This window comes from Ovis aries, chromosome 16 (genome assembly GCF_016772045.2).
Source record: "Ovis aries strain OAR_USU_Benz2616 breed Rambouillet chromosome 16, ARS-UI_Ramb_v3.0, whole genome shotgun sequence".
In the NCBI taxonomy this organism is placed as follows: Eukaryota; Metazoa; Chordata; class Mammalia; order Artiodactyla; family Bovidae; genus Ovis; species Ovis aries.
Window position 1 is genome coordinate 65,493,018 of NC_056069.1, and position 18,606 is coordinate 65,511,623.

Genomic DNA, 18,606 nt, shown 5'->3' on the forward strand with positions numbered 1-18,606 from the left:
GACATATACTTGTCCTTTCTAAAATATATTGTACCACATTCATATTGCTTTTTCAATAATAAAGTAGGCCATCCGTGCACATTTCAAGTTGATATCTGACAGAGACCTTGGAGTCTATACAGACAGACATGTCAATAATCCACTATGATAAATATACTCATTACCTTTTTTATGTATAAAGATATGGGAAGTATATTCCTTGGAGTTCAGGCCTTTCAAGAAAACTTATGGGCATACTGGAAAGGTATTTTATTGAATGGATTTTGGTAGTTGTTCCTAGCAATCACATCAACTTTGCAAATAGTTTGTGTTTGCCTCACCAAAATTAGTCAGTAACCTAAATAGAGCAAAAAGATTAACGCCAATTGCCAGCAATTTTGCCAAAGGATGAGTTTTCAGATATGCCATGATACTGCACTAACTTCAAATGTGCCAGTCCACAGGACTGTCAGAGTGCGGGGCTGGGGTCACCTCTGCCCATCAAAGGTAACTCTTTTTTTTCCTTTTTTTAACTTTGTATTAGGACTCAGGTTCAACCCCTGGGTCAGGAAGATCCCCTGGAGGAGGCATGGCAACCCACTCCAGTATTCTTGCCTGGAGAATCCCATGGACACAGGAGCCTAGGGACTATAGTCCATAGGGTCGCCAACAGTCAGACACGACTGAAGTGACTTAGCAGGCATTTGTATTGGAGTATAGCCGATTAACAATGCTGTGATAGTTTCAGGTGGACAGCAAAGGGACTCAACCATATATATATATGTGTATATATATATATATATACATACACACATGTATCTGTTCACCACCTCCAGGTCCCCTCCCATCCAGGCTGAAGGGTAACTCTTAAGTACCTACATCATCAAAGTCGGCAATGATTTCGTTCAGGAGCCGAAGGCATTCCAAACCCTCCTTGTTCACGTCGGACTCCGTGTAGAACTCTTTGAAGTCAGGAATGGAGGCAAACATGACGCAGACGCAGTCATAGGACTGGTGGTATAGATCCTGCCCAGAGAAAAGGAGCCGCTGAGCACCAGGAAACTGTTCCAGCAGGGCTGCTCCTGGTGCAAGTGCGTCTTTATGTGGGGCTGGTAAAGAAAGCGCCCAGTGCCCACTGCGCCTGCCCCGCCCTCTCGTCCCAGGCCCATTTCACTGAGCACAGGTGAAGACTTCCAGCGAGCGGGGTACAGGCTCAGAATCATCGACACCACACGGCCACTGTCACCACCAGCTGGTATGAGGTGCCCTTCCGCTCACCCCTCTCTGCCATCTCTATCGTAGACGATTGCAAGAGACCACAGAAGGGGATGACAGAGGGTGAGACGGTTGGATGGCATCACCGGCTCCATGGACATGGGTTTGGGTGGACTCTGGGAGTTGGTGATGGACAGGGAGGCCTGGCGTGCTGCAGTTCAGGGGCTCCCAAAGAGTTGGACACGACTGAGCGACTGAACTGAAATGAACTGAACTGAACTGATAGACTTCTTACTTAGGGGAAAAAAAAAAATGTTCTCTAAACAACTAAAGGGAAACAAAATGATTTTCCAAACTACGAGACTGTCCTAAAGTGACTCGTTATAGTTACATCCTTCGGATTGGCGGGTGTTGTGAATTTTCCTCTTTAGAGTCTCCTGAAAGGAGCAGATGATATCCTTTCATTTTTAAATAGACAGAGGCTCACAGTTCTTCACGCACAGACATGATTAAAATGTCTTGTAAGTACAGTTTCAAGGTGTTGCCATAATCTTCCCAACACACAGCGAAACCTTCAGGTTCAGCAGGGATTTCATAAAGAAAGGGTCATTTCGTGGCGTGGGAGCTGGTCCTGGGGGGCCGAGGACCTGCTCGTCCACTGCTGCTGGCTCCTCGGGGCCCTTGGATGGCCTGACACGGCCCCGATGGTCAGGCGCCAATGTGGGCACAGGGCATGATGGGAAACACTCCACCAAGAAGCATGAGGAGCGTTCTGTTAAACAAGACGGAGGCCTCTGCGCGGAGGGGAGAAAGCTACCAACGGGCACTTTCTGTTTGCCCAGTAGACCAAGGGAATCCACCCTGCAGGACTGTTACCAGGGTGTTCTGCTTTCTGGGGCACCCAGATGAATCCATTATCAGGGAGTGGGCACGCTGACAGCACCGTAACTCCAAAGTTTGGTGACCTCTCAGAAAAATCATTCTTCCTCCATGGAGGTCTCATAAGGAACATATTGGAGCAATGGTGACCCGTGGCAAGACGTAACCGCTTCCTGGGAAAGCTGTCATCTTCCTATTCCCAGGGCCAACCATCCTGTAATGCCTTCTGCTATGGTCTCACAATCTGTATAAAATACGTGAACAACAGCCTTAAGGTTTTCCTTTCCTACTCTGCTCTCGATATGGTTAAGTTGGCTCTTTGTGCAGACCTGTGCTTCCTCTCTCTGAAAGGCTGTTTTTGTGAACATTCATATCCTGGGAAGATAATCGGTGGCATGTGTGGCTGTCAAGTTTAGGTTGCAGTAACACTGACCAAGCCAGGGTGTCAAGGTAATGGGGGAGAGAAAAACCCCTGGAAGCCTGTTCTAGTTGAAAATGCCAGTTTCATAAAAGTAGTGTAAGCTCCACAGACTTCTCCGCTCCTTATGAAAAGGGGTACATCAAGCAAGGCAAGGATATATTTTCTGTACCTTGCATTTCCCTGGCATCTGCTGACATCAGCCAAAGTGGCCCTCTGGGGAATGATGATGATGACAAGCCACGACAATCGCCAGCACTGACTGAGTGCCCACTGCATGACAGGCTGTGCACCCCTCTGAACTCTACCAGCATTAACTTGCCCCTGACGAGAATCTTAGGCACAGCAGTTGCAAGACTTTCCCAAGGTTACCAAGTCTGATGTAGATTTTACCCTGCATTTCCTGATGACCACACACTGTGCTGCCTGAATCTGGGGCCTTTAGTCACTTGTAGGTCATGTCACTTTGCCTTTCTTCTCTCCCCTGGGGTCTTTCCGGTGTCTGGGATGAGGGATAAAAACACAAGACTGAACTGACTGGCAGTTTGGAAATGAAAGCGAAAGCAAGTCACTCAGTCGAGTCTGACTCTTTGCGACCCCCTGGACTGTAGCCCACCAGGCTCCTCCGTCCATGGGATTCTCCAGGCAAGAATGCTGGAGTGGGGTGCCATTTCCTTCTCCAGGGGATCTTCCCGACACAGGGCTTGAACCCGGGTCTCCCGCATTTTGGGCAGACGCTTTAACCTCTGAGCCGCCAGGGAAGCCATGAGGGATGGTTTTAACTGCACTGGTTTGGGGTCTGATAAAATATCTTCAGACTGACACTCTCAAAATTGTCCTCTGAACTCTTGCCCCAGAAGATCTAGGTTACTGAAGCTGGAAGGGGCCTGATGGGTCATCTTATTCCACAGTCTTCAACAGGAATGCCTGGGAGAGTCACCAATGGAACTCTGAAGAAGGTGACACCTGGGCCTCCCCATGACCAACTGAACCTTGCCCCTGGGGCGTGCTCTGAGAATGGACATCTTTTTGTAAAGCTCCACAGGTTATCCTGTTGTACAGCCTTGATTAAGAATCACAGGACAAATGAGGAATTGTTGGTTGAGGGGAGTTCTGTGACACACGGAGGCCCCCACTGGCTTAGAAACAAGAATTGCTAATCTCTGGAGTCCTGGTCTGGTGCTCTGCAGGCTATAAGAGCTGCTGGGGGCTGGGACTGCAAACGGCTAACCCACCCTCTTTTGACAAATGGGTCACTTGGAGCCTCCGAGGAAACACCAACAGTGAGTGGGGATCACTAGTTCTGGCTCAGGGTTGCCACAGGGCTATTCTGGAGAATTAGGGGAACTTTGCAGATGGGAAGCTTTACAAATTCACTAGAGCTAATGAAACTTGCGGGTTTTAGAACCATACCCTAAACTCAAGAGAGATCCCTCCAGGTCTTTGGGTTGGGCTTGGAGCCAGATTGGTTGGTGACCTGAGCTTATCTTATCCTTCCAGAGGACCTGGGGTGAGGCTAGGGTAGGTGGAAAGCCTTGGAGGAGATTTTGGAATTCAGGGTCTTGCACGGGTAACCCTTGTCCAGCACACAGCTGCCAAAAAGAATCTCACTGAGCTTTGGAAAGGGAAGCTTAGATGCCATTTCAACATTCACTCAAATGTCACCATTCTCCTGAAGAAGCTCAAGTTACAGAAAAACCATCACAAAGCAACTGCACTTCTGAGCCTGCTGTCCTTTACGGTTTATTGAGTGAGATTTAGTGGTTTTTTTTTTTCCAACTCTGGATGAAAACTTGGGCTAACTCCATGACTCTTCTTGCTATTCTCAGGTAACATGAGTCCTGTCATCAATAATTTAAGTATCCAATATAACGAGAAGTCAGAACTTAGATTCCCATGGGATGTGTGGCTTTCTCCTTCTCCAGTGTGGGCCTCCTGGGGAAGGGTGTCTGCAGGGTGGGAAAAGGGCGTGGTTGGCTTCTCTCTGTCTGCTCCTCGTGTTTCTGCTCTGACCCCTCGCCAGATGGCTAGTCAGGTTTTCCAAAGCACCCCAGGGGTGGAGAACAAGGGAAAAAAGAAGTGTCATCTGGAGAAGGAACACGTCCCATTAACTACATCACAGTTCCTTAAACTTAAACTATGAACTTAAACTTGGTGGCCATTTCCTTGCGTTATTTGGAGACACCCCATCACTTCCCCGGTCATGGGACATCCTGCCAAGCTTCCCTTGATGTGGACCATGCCCCCTTACTCATGATTACTCTCTTCACCCCTGGCTTTCTGGTTATTCTTCTAGCTTCTCTATTGGGACCTACAAGCAGCTTTTCCAAACAGGATCTAAAATGACCCCACACCAACTGTCTTTCTCCTGCTGGAGACATTCAGCACGCTTTGCCCTCCCAGCCTTCAGAGTCCCCACCTGCAGCCTTCTAACTGTCTTGGCCCAGACACTCCCATCAGCTCCGCCCCCCCACCCCTGCCCCAGCCCACCCATCAGGAACACACCAGGCATCTGCGCCCCCTTGATGGTGCTGCTGCCCCAGGACCACTCAGAGACACAGGTCTAAGGGACACTTCCCAGGCTGTCACTCAGTTCAGTCACTCAGTCGTGTCCGACTCTTTGCGACCCCATGGACTGCAGCACGCCAGGCCTCCCTGTCCATCACCAACTCCCAGAGCGCACTCAGACTCATGTCCATTGTGTCGGCGATGCCATCCAACCAGTTCATCCTCTGTCATCCCCTTCTTCTCCGCCTTCAATCTTTCCCAGCATCAGTGTCTTTTCCAATGAGTCAGTTCTTCGCATCAGGCTGAGTGGTCCTTTTGGTCCAGTTATGAGACGTGATGGGAGGATTTCTCACATCCTTTGCAGAGGGCACTCACTTCCCACTACATGCCTCCGATCCCTCCCCGCCCCTGGTGTGCCTGGGAGTGAAGAGCTGAGAGTTGTGTAGCACTCCCTTTGGGATATGAGTCCTCCTGTCTCTTAGTGTCATGGGCTGGTATTCACTTTAGCATCTGTTGTATAGACACACGGGCACGTGCACACACAGCCCTCAAGGGGGCCTGCTGCAGGCCAGGCTTCACACCAGGTGTTACGGACACAGAGATGGACAACACAAGCCCTTCCCTAAGGAGCTTAGAGTCGAGCTGGAGAGGAGAGGGAAGCAGAGATCAGGAGAAGGAAGTGTGGTTGGTGCAGCTGATGCCCAGGTATGGAGACATCTGCTTGGTGTGCCCTGGAAGATGGTTAGAACTGCCACAAGCTTGGGGTTCAGAGTCTGGGCCTGGTGATTTCTCTTGCTGACTCAGGCCACAGCTGGGAGGAGATGTTTCCATCTTTCACCTCCCCCAGGTGGCCTGTGTTTTAATGCTCAGCCTGCCAGCTTGTGTCTGAAGTCTTCAGGGGAGTCAGGCCATTAGAAAGCACAGAAGCATCTCTTAGCACCTGTGGTTTTCTAGCCTGACTGCAAGGAACAGGTTGAGGGAGCCGCCTGGGTGTTGAGAGGGAGTAGATAGCTGAGAAGGGGAAGCTCTTTGCGTGCCTGGTGATCTCCTCACGCTCCCGCCCTGCACCCACAGTGACATCTGTGTCTTATTTTTCTTTAATTAAATTAATTAATTAATTTTTGGCTGTGCTGGGTTTTCACTGCGTCTTGGGCTCTTCTCTAGTTGCGGCGAGCGGGGGCCACTCTCGAGCTGTGCACAGGCTTCTCATCACGGGGGTTTCTCCTATTGCAGGGCACAGGCCCTAAGCCTTATGGGCTTCAGTAGCTGTGATTCCTGGGCTCCTGCGGTTCGAGCGCAGGTGCAGTAGTTGTGAGGCACGGTCTTAGTTGCTCTGAGGCATGTGGGATCTTCCCAGATCGGGGTTTGAACCCGTGTCTCCTGCACTGGCAGGTGGTTTTTTATTAACCACTGAGTCACCAGGGAAGCCCCCGTATCTTGTTTTGGTCAAGCCTCAGCTCTCCCACAGTGAGGCTGCCTGGCTCAAAAATCACACACAACCCTGACCCCTGGGGACTCGGCAAAGGGGCAGCTAAGGAGAAAATGCGGTCTTTTCAACAAGCGACGGGAGCCGGCTGGGATGTCTATTCAAGGGACCTCTCAGCCCTGCTCCTGCCACAGCGCAGCAGTCTGGAGCAAAGGCTTTGTAAACCTGTGGGCTCCGTCTGGGCACACAGAGATCGGTCCAGACTTTGAATGGCCTGAGGGTTCAGACCTGGTAGGCAGCTGGTGGAGAACCTTGGGATGCCTTAAGGGAAACGGGTGCCCTGGGGAAGGGAGAAGAAGAGCCTGCAAAGCTGGACATAGCAGCTCTCTGGCACAGACCTGGAGCACAGGTGCAGTGAACAGTCTGAAATCAAAAGTGAAATCTTTTGAGGATTACTGTCTTAAATCACTCCTTATTCTGTACTTCTGAAGGGAGAGGAGTTTTGTCTGCATGTGCATATGGCAGGTGGAGAATCAAAAGGCTCTTTGTTAACACGGGTCTTCAGTTCAGTCCAGTTTAGCTGTTCCGCTGTTTCTGACTTTGCCACCCCATGGGCTGCAGCACACCAGGCCTCCCGGTCCATCACCAACTCCTGGAGTTCATTCAAACTCATGTCCATTGAGTCAGTGATGCCATCCAATCATCTTATCCTCTGTCGTCCCCTTCTCCTGCCTTCAATCTTTCCCAACATCAGGGTCTTTTCCATTGAGTCAGTTCTTCTCATCAGGTGGCCAAAGTATTGGAGTTTCAGCTTCAACATCAGTCCTTAAGAAATTCAGGACCGATATCCTTTAGAATGGACTGGTTGGATCTCCTTGCAGTCCAAGGGACTCTCAAGAGTCTTCTCCAACACCACAGTTCAAAAGCATCAATTTTTCGGCACTCAGCTTTCTTTACAGTCGAACTCTCACATCCATACATGACAACTGGAAAAACCATAGCCTTGACTAGACGGACCTTTGTTGGCAAAGTAATGTCTCTGTTTTTTAATATGCTGTCTAGGTTGGTCATAACTTCCTTCCAAGGAGTAAGTGTCTTAATTTCATGGCTGCAGTCATCATCTGCAGTGATTTTGGAGCCCCAAAAACCTGGGTCTTAGCCGAAGTCATAGGTCATGTTTCCAAGGAATGTTCCAGAATGCCATGGAGTATTAACATTTACTGTGGAACTGAAAGATACACTCCCATCTGCATGCGAGTGTGCTAAGTTGCTTCACTCATGTTGGACTTTGTGTGATGCTATGGACTGTAGCCTGTCAGGCTCCTCTGTCCATGGGATTCTCCAGGCAAGAATACTGGAGTGGGTTGCCATGCCCTCTTCCAGGAGATCTTCCCAACCCAGGGATCAAACTTGCCTCTACTGGAGATTTTTTTTTTTTTTTAACCACTAAACCACCTGAGAAGCTCAGACTTGGTTGGGTCTCTGAATCCAGAAGCTGTGAGTGCTCAGCCTGCCCCGAAGAGAAGGGGCTAAGGAGGTGATGCTTCTGGTTAGGGGCAGAGTGATGATGTTTGTTTTATTGTCCACTCTAGTCCAGCCTTGAAAAGCTGTGGGGTAGCTGCACCCTGGACAGATTTTGATAAATTCCAGGAGGCAGTGGTTCTCAAGTTTTGTGTTAAGTTTGGGATATTTGCTTGAAAAGTAACTAAGATTGAGTGTTTACCCCATGCCAGACACAGCTCTAAAAGTTTCACACCAATTACTGCTCTGGAAATTCGTTATAGCCTCTGTGAGGATGGAGCCTGAGTCCAACAGCTAAGAAGGGCCAGGCCTGGGACAAGAGTTTTGCTGTCAGCGGCCAAGTGGGGCCTCACAGGAGAGGAAAGAGGCCCTGGGGCCTGGGAGGGGCATGTGTAGCTGGTACCTTGGGCATCCCTTCATTTGGGGAAGCTCTGCTCTTGGATTTGGGACGTTTCTGGTCCCAGCAATGGCTATGTTCTGCCTTGCCCATTTTGGGTCTGGAACCCCCCAGGAATGATCCTGTTCCAGAGTCTGCATGTTCAACAACCGGCAGCACTTCCCCTCAGGGAAGCCTTGGGGGCGGGGTCGCAGTGGGAAGGGGCGAGAGCGCTATCACACACAGGGGGCATCTATTTGGCCTTGACACCAAGGACGGGCCAGAAGCCTGGACCATATCCACGCTGTTAAACAGCACAGACTCCATCGCTGTTTAGCTGCAGCAGGTCTGACAACCTCAGCCTGCCTGGCCCAGAATCACGAGCTTAGGATGAGACATCCCTGGGTCAGGGAAGTGGGCTCTTCTGCCCAGGGATGAAGTCGACTGAGGACAGGAAGGGTCATCTTTGTTCTGAGAGAAGTCAGGCAGCCCGCCCATCCATAGGAAAGTCAGAGGATGGGACAGCAGTTTGCTATGCACTCTAAGGAATCTCTTTATAATAACTTTGTTACTGGGTTGGCCACAAAGTTCATTCTGGTTTTTCCATAACACAGGGAAAAACCCAGAAAACAAAATCCTCCCTTATGAGGTTCACGATTGTTGTTGTTCAGTCACTAGGTCATGTACAACTCTTTGCGACCTCATGGATTGTAGCCTGCCAGGTTTTCCTGTCCTTCACCATCTCGCGGAGCTTGCTCAAATTCATGTCCATTGAGTCAGTGATGCCATCCAACCATCTCATCTTCTGTCTCCCCCTTCTCCTCTTGCTCTCAGTCTTTCCTAGCATCAGGGTCTTTCCCAATGACCTTTTCATGGAAAAGAGATTCCCAATGGGAGCTCTCAAATCCTTTAGGCAGGGAGCTAGAGGCTCTCCTTCTCCTTCAGCCTCATTCTGGGTGCCCTCTTCTGCATTCAGGATTCTCCATGAGTATTGTAGCAACAGAACCTCCCTCAATACCTGTCTAATCTTCAGCCTGACAGGCTTCCCTGTAATTTTTTTTGGCCTCGTGGCATTTGGGATCTTAGTCCCCAGATCAGGGATTGAACCCATGCCGCTGGGAGTGGAAACATGGAGTGTTAATCACTGGATGGCCAGGGAATTTTTTAAACCCCACAGTTACAGCGGCTGCTTGAGTAGCTTCCCACCCCTGCTTCCTCCTAATATTTACCTAACCAACAAAAACTGGTAATAAAATGTGGGAAGTCACAGCCCAGGGGCATTCTGTGTTGTCTGATGAAGTACAGAGACTTCTGCAGCCCCAGACTCACAATTGGTAAAGAAGCCACCTGCCAGTGCAGCAGATGCAAGAGATGCAGGTTCGATCCCTGGGTCGGGAAGATCGCCTCGAGGAGGGCATGGCAACCCACTCCAGTATTCTTGCCTGGAGAGTCCCACGGACAGAGGAGCCCAGCAGGTTACAGTTCATAGGGTCACATAGTGTTGGATGTGACTGAGCACGCACCTTTTGCAGCCCAGCGCTATGCAGAATGAACTCACTTCAAGGACGGTCTCATTGGCCTGATGCCCCTGATTTAAGATTCAACGTGTGCAGCTCTATCCTCTGAAGCAAAGTCACGTCGGCAGCTAGACAGAGCACACTGAATGATGCCTAGGGGATCAGGGGTTCCTAAGCAAAAACTAGACTCCTAAAATGTGGTGAGGGGACTTGGAGTTGTCTGTGGCAATAACAGTTTATAAAACTTTGACATTGAGCTCCTGTTTGTTTTCCTAAAGGGCTGCAGCTGGCCTGGGTCAGGAGTATGTTTCCTGGACGAAGGAATAAGCTGGGTGCTTGGTGAACGGGTGCAGACTGTCTGCAGGGAAAACCATTTCACTGCCTAAGTCAGGTTCATGCACACAAGGCACAATGTGGACATGGACGGGGCCACCCCCACCCCTGCAGAATTCACCTTCTTGATATGACAAAATAGGCAACAAAGTCCAGAGCTGGCCTCATCGAAGCATGCTGACTCCGACTTGGTCCTGAAAAAGTTCCCAAACTGCCTTCCCAGCGAGGTGGCATCTGGTCCAAGGTTCAAGCCCACTCTGCAGCCTTCCCCATAGAGCCCATGGGGGTGGTGAAGGCTGTAGATGACTCTGTGAGTGTTCTTAAATTATTAAAATAGTGCAATGATGAGGCAACTTGGGAGAAAATGTCATCCCCATCTTGGGAGCACCCGAGACACACTGGGGACAGAAGGGTCACTGGCCTGGCACACAGTAGTAGCTGTTGTTCAGTCACTCAATCATGTCTGACCCTTTGCAAGCCCACGGACTGGAGCCCACCAGGCCCAGCACTGGCCTGACACAGGGCAGGGGTAACCTTACGTACCTGCTGAATTTATACACTGAACAGACCGCGAGACAGATAGACAAAGAAGCTCTTACATTGCTAACGAAAACAGATGGTTAATCCTTAACAGATATAATAATTTCATCATCTCTGACCCACAGGCAAATGAGTTGCTGAATAACCTACTGAATGCTGAAAACACCAGGAGAAGAAACAGGGAACTGAACGGGGCCCCTGGACTGGCTAACCACGCCCAGCACACTTCTAGAAAGACTAGAGTGATAAAGTCCGGCCCCTCCCCCGCCACGAGGCAAGTTCTCAACATCAACTTTAATTATTGAAAAATAAAGTTATTTTTTTAAACAGAAAAGTACTGTTCCAAGCCTTCTCAGTCTGTGGCCTACATCAGTGTCATCAAGGTTCAGCTTCCCTAAAAACAAGTTCATCCATCCATTGGTTTCTGGATCCCTCATTCCCTCCCAACCTTCAGTGAACATTGCCTAGGAATACGCGTAGTATCTTACGCATCTCTTGAGCCCCGCCTCTCCTGGTAAGCCCCGCCTCTCCCCTCCATGGCCCCGCCTCTCCCCACCAGCCCCGCCTCTCTGACCTCGTTCTTCAGGCTCCGGGCCAGGAAGTGCTCAGCCACGTGCGCAGGAAGCACATTCTCCAGCAGCACTCGGTTCAAGTTCTCCATGGTTTCTATCTCCTCCCGCTCTTTTTTGAACTTGTTCTTCCATAAGAAGTCTAACCTACAGTAATATTCATTCTGTTACAAGAGGACACAGAGGTAAAGAAACAATAGGCATCTTGTCCTGCCAGAGAGTGGAGGTTTTAAAGAGAAAACAAAAAGAATGAGACAAAACCTAAAAACGAACGCCCCCAAACAGAATTGTCATCCTCCCTACCAAACCCTCTGTTTACCCCAACTGTCTCTCATGCACCCTCTAACGCGGATATGCAAAAATGCAAATTTGGGAGGGAACTAGCCTCAGGAACAGAGAAAATAGTTATCCTGGAGGCTTGAAAGAAAAAAAAAAAAGATGACATAAAAGCTTCTTACACAGTTATATTAATAAAAGGTGGCTTGAATTATTTTTTGAAATGAGGCATGATGGAATATAAATAATGAATAAATGAAAATTGGAAAATATATTAGTAGAGAGAGTGCATTTCATGATTTGCATTTAAAAAATAATAGTGTTCATTCGTGGCAGTATGCCTTTAATCTCTGAAAATCAGTTTTCCTCTACCACAAATTATGTAATTAAGTGTTCATTGAAAAGTAAGTGTTTTTCCATTTGGGGCTGCACTGTACTGAGAGAATGACATTATATTTAGACAAAAGTTCATTTGATATCATTTAATTAAGATGGTGCCTGCTGGTAAAAACATATGTGTTCATGCTTATTAAAATTTAAGGTTTTTGAAAACCAGCTGTTATTAACATTGTATAAATAGAGAAGCTCAATTACTGTCACAGGGTCTCTTTGGTTTGGCAGCATTTTGTGTCTGCTCTGATGCATACAATTTCATATAATGAAATAACTTTGAATAATCTTCCTATAACAGAAGGGCCTAAATAATAGAGTGTATTTCAGCACAGATACTGACAAATAATCGCAAAGAAGAACCAAATGGAGCAAGTTTGTTTTATGGGTTTGATTAGATACACCAGTGATGGCACAAAATAAAACAAAACACTCATAAATGGCCTCGGGCACAGATGGCAATTTAAAAAAAAAATTACATTTCAAAGTCAGAACGAGCAATGATCATTTACTGAAATTAGATTTGATTCAAACTATATATGATATACACAAAAATTACTCCTCTTCCTCTGGGGAGGCATTAAAAAAAAGATTACAAAAGAGATATTTTAAAAGTTTTTTACATTACTGTCACATTTCCGCACATTCTGTGTTTATGGAAACCATGCTATGTATGTACTGGTAAAAAGGCCTCTCACTTGGAGAACAGATTATTTACTTGGAGTTTTTTGAGGGCGGGGTGCAAATTAGTGGTGTGGCTGGTTTTAAACTAAAGTGACAGAAGCAGTCTATGGTGGTAGCTTTGAGAAGACACGGGTTGAAGATGAGAGAAAAATGAAACATGAGCGAAGCCAAGGAGTCAGTTTAGACAGGCAGCAAGCCCAATCTGTGTATGTTTGAGCATCCAGGGATGCTTAACTCTCTCACACAAGAACCTTGGCCTCACTCTCGGGCACCAGGTTGCCACTACCTGGTCCCATAACCTGAGTGAGCCCACCTAGGATGTAGACCCTTGATGGCAGGGTGCTGCCCTTTAAACTCGGGTGAAATACAGGGGAGCTTTCTTTTTCAAAAAGGTCCTTGGTTGGCTTGCATTTCTATTACAAACTAGATTTCACTGCAGAGAGCTGTACTGTTGCTCTTGTCTGGGAATTTGTTATTTCTTCACTAAGGTTTTTGAGATGCCTAGAGAAGTATTTAGCAGAATCGTTTTCTTAGAAAGCTCAATCATGGTGATTATTTCCAGAAAGATGGTCATAGGGCAGGGGACCATCAGGACAAATAATAATGAAATAAGTTGTAAAGTGTCTGTGCTATTTTTAAAAACATATTCAGAAAAGAAATAACTCTGAGGCCATGAATTCTTATGGCACTTGAAAAGCTTATTTCAAACATTAGATGTTTATAATACAGCTGCATTTCCTGAAGTGTATGCAGAAGCCTGGTGTCACAGACTTCACGGTGCTTGTTTATCCCAGAAGACTTCGGACCTTAGTAAATCATTCACTTAATGATTCTGGACTGAAGATCAGCCTCCTGGCTCCCCATGGTGAATCTTTGGTGCTAGTCAAAGAATAAGCCTGGTGTGCTGCAGTGCATGGGGTCGCAAAGAGTCGGACATGACTGACCGACTGAACTGAACTGAACTGAAAGAATAACTGTGAACACCATTGATCCTGTAGGGAATAGTAGCCCTTTAGGCTTCCAGATGTGCATATTATCACTGCCTTTGTGACAAAAAAAGGAAACTGGTGTCAGCATTATCCTGTTAAATGAATGACTGGCCCTAATACTGCAGATTTTTGACTATTTATCTTAAATCATTCAGAGAGTGACTGATCAGTGAACAGCCGCGGGATCCAGCATTTGTGTAGTGGTATTTCCCATGTATTTTCTCCATGATCAATAAAAAGGTTGGGAGAATTCAATTTGATTGAAATTGAAATACAATGAAAATGTATTGCTGGAAAGCAATCTGAGTAATCATTCTAGCAGGAGAAACTGCCTGAGAATGCAGAGCCAAGCATGCGCCAGGGACAGAGGAGCGGACGACGATGAGGGGACCCGGGTCGTCTGAGCTCTGTGTCAGGACCACAGTGGAGCTCTCCGGAGACTGCAGAGGGCTGCACTGTGGCCTCCAGGAAGATGGCAGAGGATGGATGGCATCCCTATGTGCTGTGCTGATTGGCACAGGCCTGGTCTCTGCCCTGACCAGGAGATCATTAATAGCTTCCTCCTGGTGAGAAATGGAGGCTGGACCCTCACTCCCCAGTTGGTAGTTTGCCTCTCACATAATGTTACAGTTTAGAGGTGTGTACACAATTTAATTGGCCTTGCCTTTTCCTTGGTTATCTCCAAATAAACCACTTCTCTGTTTCATGCTATCCATCAAAGAACTTAAAACAAACGTTGGTTGAGGTAAAGCTAGCTGTATGGGATACTTTTTAGTTTTTGGGTGATTGTCCTTGTTTGCAGGCAGAGAAAGAATATTGCCCATCAAAGTCCTGCACCCAGAGGCTCCACTGGGAGGCCAGAGGGGCACAGAGCCCGAGGAGGACATTTCATTTGGATTACAAAACCCAAGTTTTGAACCGGGGACTGTACTTCTAGGGATAACTTACTGCAAGTGACAGCCATGATGTTTAATACCCAGTGCAAAGAAAAAGAAGTCATACCTTCTGAAATGCAGATGGAAACCCCAGGCAAGGAACATTTTTCCCAATTAATGTCAGCTATTGAGGGAATACTTTTGTAGGCTTACAAAACCTACATATTTATTTTGAGGCTTCACGGGAAATTCACTGACTCCATTTCTACCATTCACAAAGTCTGCCTCTTAGGGAAGCAATAGAGACCTTTTCCTAGTGTCTACGTCCAAGCACATGCACCTTGTGCTACCTGCTTTTCTGTTGTGATAAGATGCTGCTGCTGCTGCTTCAACATTTATTTGCATGAAGCAATAGCAATGCGCAGGAGCAAAGTATTATTAATACCGCACTTTAAAGAAGTTATAGAAGAAACAAGCTTCTTACCTGTCTGCCCAGAACAAGCAGTGTGATGAAAAATATAAAGAGAGATACTGAGCCCATGGTCTTTAGGTCTTTCCAAATGCCCGGTCTATTAAGAAACAAACAGACGAGAACAATACGAGAAAACAACATACACACAGGACTTAGAATCCATGCATCAACAAATTTCAGAATCTCTAAAGCCTGTCTACATTCTACACCAATCAACCAAACACACACACACACACACACACACACACACACACACACACACATTTTAAATATATTTATTTGCAAACCTAGATTGGATCAAGAGAATACAAAATAATCCTTATTTTGAGAGCTCATTAAAAGAAAAAAATCTTCCAAATGAATGCAGATTTCTTACTTTATACCAAGCTATAGCAAATATATAAAAGAATAATAGAATATTTGTAATATTTTCTTTTCATTTTGGGGATCAGTATAGATAGTCTGATTATATGATTTGTATTTTTTAGTAATTATTTGCAGAAAGAGACAGTGTACTGCTGCCGCTAAGTCGCTTCAGTCGTGTCCGACTCTGTGCGACCCCATGGACAGCAGCCCCCCAGACTCCCCCGTCCCTGGGATTCTCCAGGCAAGAACACTGGAGTGGGTTGCCATTTCCTTCTCCAATGCATCAAAGTGAAAAGTGAAAGTGAAGTCGTTCAGTCGTGTCCGACCCTCAGCGACCCCATGGACTGCAGCCCACCAGGCTCCTCCGTCCGTGGGATTTTCCAGGCAAGAGTACTGGAGTGGGGTGCCATTGCCTTCTCCGGAGACCATATACTAGGAATGAATAATCATAGGAGATACAGAAATGAAGTAGGGAACTTAATTTCTATAAGCCACTCAGACTAAGGAATACTACATGCTCATACAGCTTTCTGGGAGGTGTTGATTCTTGGTCCCCCTTCCATGGGGATTTGTATCACAAAGGTGTAACACAGACGGACACATCTGGCCCACTGCTCCACCAAGTTCCTGGCCCACTTCCCCAAGAGCTCTTACCATGCTGGCTGGAGCCCTCCATCCTTACCACAGTCTTGTAGGCAATGACCACAAACACATCCTACTCGGCATGTGTGACAGTCCTTTTTGTGTGTGTCAACGTAAAGGTTCTGTTTTCTGGGAGAACCCTGAGAAGTTCAGCAAACAAGGAGAAATCTACTTGATACCCCAGGGGAATCTTGCAGAAGCTGACAAATGATTATTCCCCACAGTAAATGAGACTTGAGAAAGAAAAGTGGATAATGTATGGACATCACGTCACATAAACAGCATAGCGTGTATTTAATCAAGTGTAACTATCAGGTCATCAGTTTCTGCTTGTGAGTTGAACTGGTGGTGAGATGTTCCTCTTTCTCCATAGAAGATTCAAGGGCTGATGACATAAAGGAAATTGATCAAGTACCCAAGAGTGCAGATGGGCTTTGAAGTAACTAAACCAGGATGGACGCAGGGCTCCCCTGCTCTAGTGAGCCTGGCACCTGGGATAAACTCCTCCAAACTTCACCTTCCTCATCAGCCAAAGTGGGTACTGATGCCCATCGTATAAGCTGTCTTGGTCAGTAAGTCAAATACTGATGTATCTGGCACACAGCCTGGCACACAGGAAGCACTTTATAAATGGCACTCACGATTTTTAGTATTAACTACACAGTGATAAAGAAGGCAATGGAGCAAGGAAGCTAGAGAAAAAGATAAGAGAATGCAGGCTGGTGAATTTCATTAGCAGAACGACAGGCAGATTCTGGTAGAAAAGAGGAGACAGAATCTCCAGTCCCAGTGGCTGACGGGCATCAGACCTCAGAGAACTCTCCAGAAAGGCTATGCTTGTACTCAGGTCTCTTTTCTCCTCCTGAGCCCAACTGTGGCTGGAAAAAAAATTTACACTCAACAGCCATAAAGAGGTCACCAGTTTCTCTCTGTGAGTGAAGTGGGTTGAGAAATGTCACTTTCCTGTCTCACTAGGACAGATTTTAAGAAATGAAGACCCAAAGTTGCTTCCCTGGTGGCTCAGACGGTCAAGAAATGAAGATCCTTTTTGAGCCTGTGGTATCTGTGTCTAATAGCACAGCTGAAGTGCCTGTGGGGAGCGGATGTTTATAAACAATGCAGACTTCAGTGACTTTTAAATTCATACCCCCCCCCCACCATATTGGCTACACGGACAGGATATTTTATTTATTTTAGTTGCTCAGTCGTGTCCGACTCTTTGCATCCCCATGGGCTGTAGCCGGCCAGGCTCCTCTGTCCATGGAGTTCTCCAGGCCAGAATACTGGAGTGGGTTGCCATTCCCTTCTCCAGGGGATCTGTCCGATCCAGGGATCGAACCCGGGTCTCCTGCATTGCATGCAGTTTCTTTACCATCTAAGCCACCTGGGAAGGATACTGACAGGATACTGACCAGTTAATAAAAGTGGTACAGGGAATTCCCTGGTAGTCCAGAGGTTAGGACTCTGGTACTTTCACTGCTGGGGCTTGGGTTTGATCCCTGGTGGGGAAATTAAGATCCCACAAGCCTCACAACTCAGTCCAAAAAAAAAAAAAAAAAAGTAATACAACACAGCCAACACTGCCCAAGAAGCTGATGTGGGCCGTTTTTAATTTTCATATTGTTTTATGGACACTCTACTACTTTAAAATTCTAGGGGTCCGAGAAAATTGCTATGACAGCATCCACCACTGTTTCACTTATCATCCTGTAAACCTAAGCTGAGAGTAAAATGGTAACTCTGAGGTCAGGATCTTACAGTAGCTTCATCACTGCAACCAATCAGAACTCAGGTCCCCAGGGAATCCCCAGATAAGGGAACGAATGCCCCACCTTTACAGAGCCATCTCTGATCCTTCTCACTGATGGAGAGGAGGTAAGACCCTCTTTATGCAGTTCAGGGTGGGCTGGGTTTTCAGATAATCACACAGAAAATACATGCAAGCAACCTAGAGGGGAAAATCCTTTACTGGGACTCCTCATACATGTCAACATTGGTTTAGGAGTAGAAATGACCTTGTCTACATGACTCCCAGATCCTGAGCCTTAGTGAAGAATTGTGGCAGATGGCACTGTGGACTTGGAGAAAAACCACACAAGGAAAGACTCACTGCTGGCCCAGGCAGTGCCTTGCAAAGTGCAGAACTCAATGGACCTCTGAAATAATTGCGCACAACATGGCTTATGAGACAGACTTGGGTACCAATACACAGATACCTTATTTCTTTCTGATGGTCTTGGTTGACTAGAAAGAACTGTAACCTGCTGTCTTGGATTTCATTTAGATTTCTCAAAAATTTCTTTGATTCATCCAGCCCCAAAGAACTGCCGACTCCAATCAGAGCCCATCTCTCCCATGTGGGCCATTCATAGGCCAGGGCTGTTGGGCTCCTGAAGCTTGAAAGAAGAATTTTTCCATCTACAGGCCCATTCCTGGGTTCCTTGCTCTTACTGTACGCACGGTAGACTGGGAGAAAGAGGAGTAGGTGGCATGCGGGGGACATCGGCACAGACAGAATAAGATTCCGGGATATCTTCTGACAACGTCTAGTCACCTGGGCTGGTCATATTAGTTTCCTGCGGCTGCTGAAACCATGCCACATGTTGGATGACTTAAATCAGCAGAAACGTG

The 18,606-nt window shown here is 47.1% G+C and overlaps 1 protein-coding gene across 1 annotated transcript in view; it reads right to left on the minus strand.

Annotated features, from left to right (window-relative positions):
- ADCY2 (adenylate cyclase 2) overlaps positions 1–18,606 on the minus strand; it is a 455,956-nt gene that overhangs the window by 21,399 nt on the left and 415,951 nt on the right. The window contains exons 19-21 of the mRNA XM_027980173.2: positions 14,980–15,064; positions 11,287–11,445; positions 859–1,005 (exon numbers count right to left, since the gene is read on the minus strand). Coding sequence (XP_027835974.1) covers positions 859–1,005; positions 11,287–11,445; positions 14,980–15,064 — 391 coding nt within the window. The remainder of the gene's footprint in view (positions 1–858; positions 1,006–11,286; positions 11,446–14,979; positions 15,065–18,606) is intronic.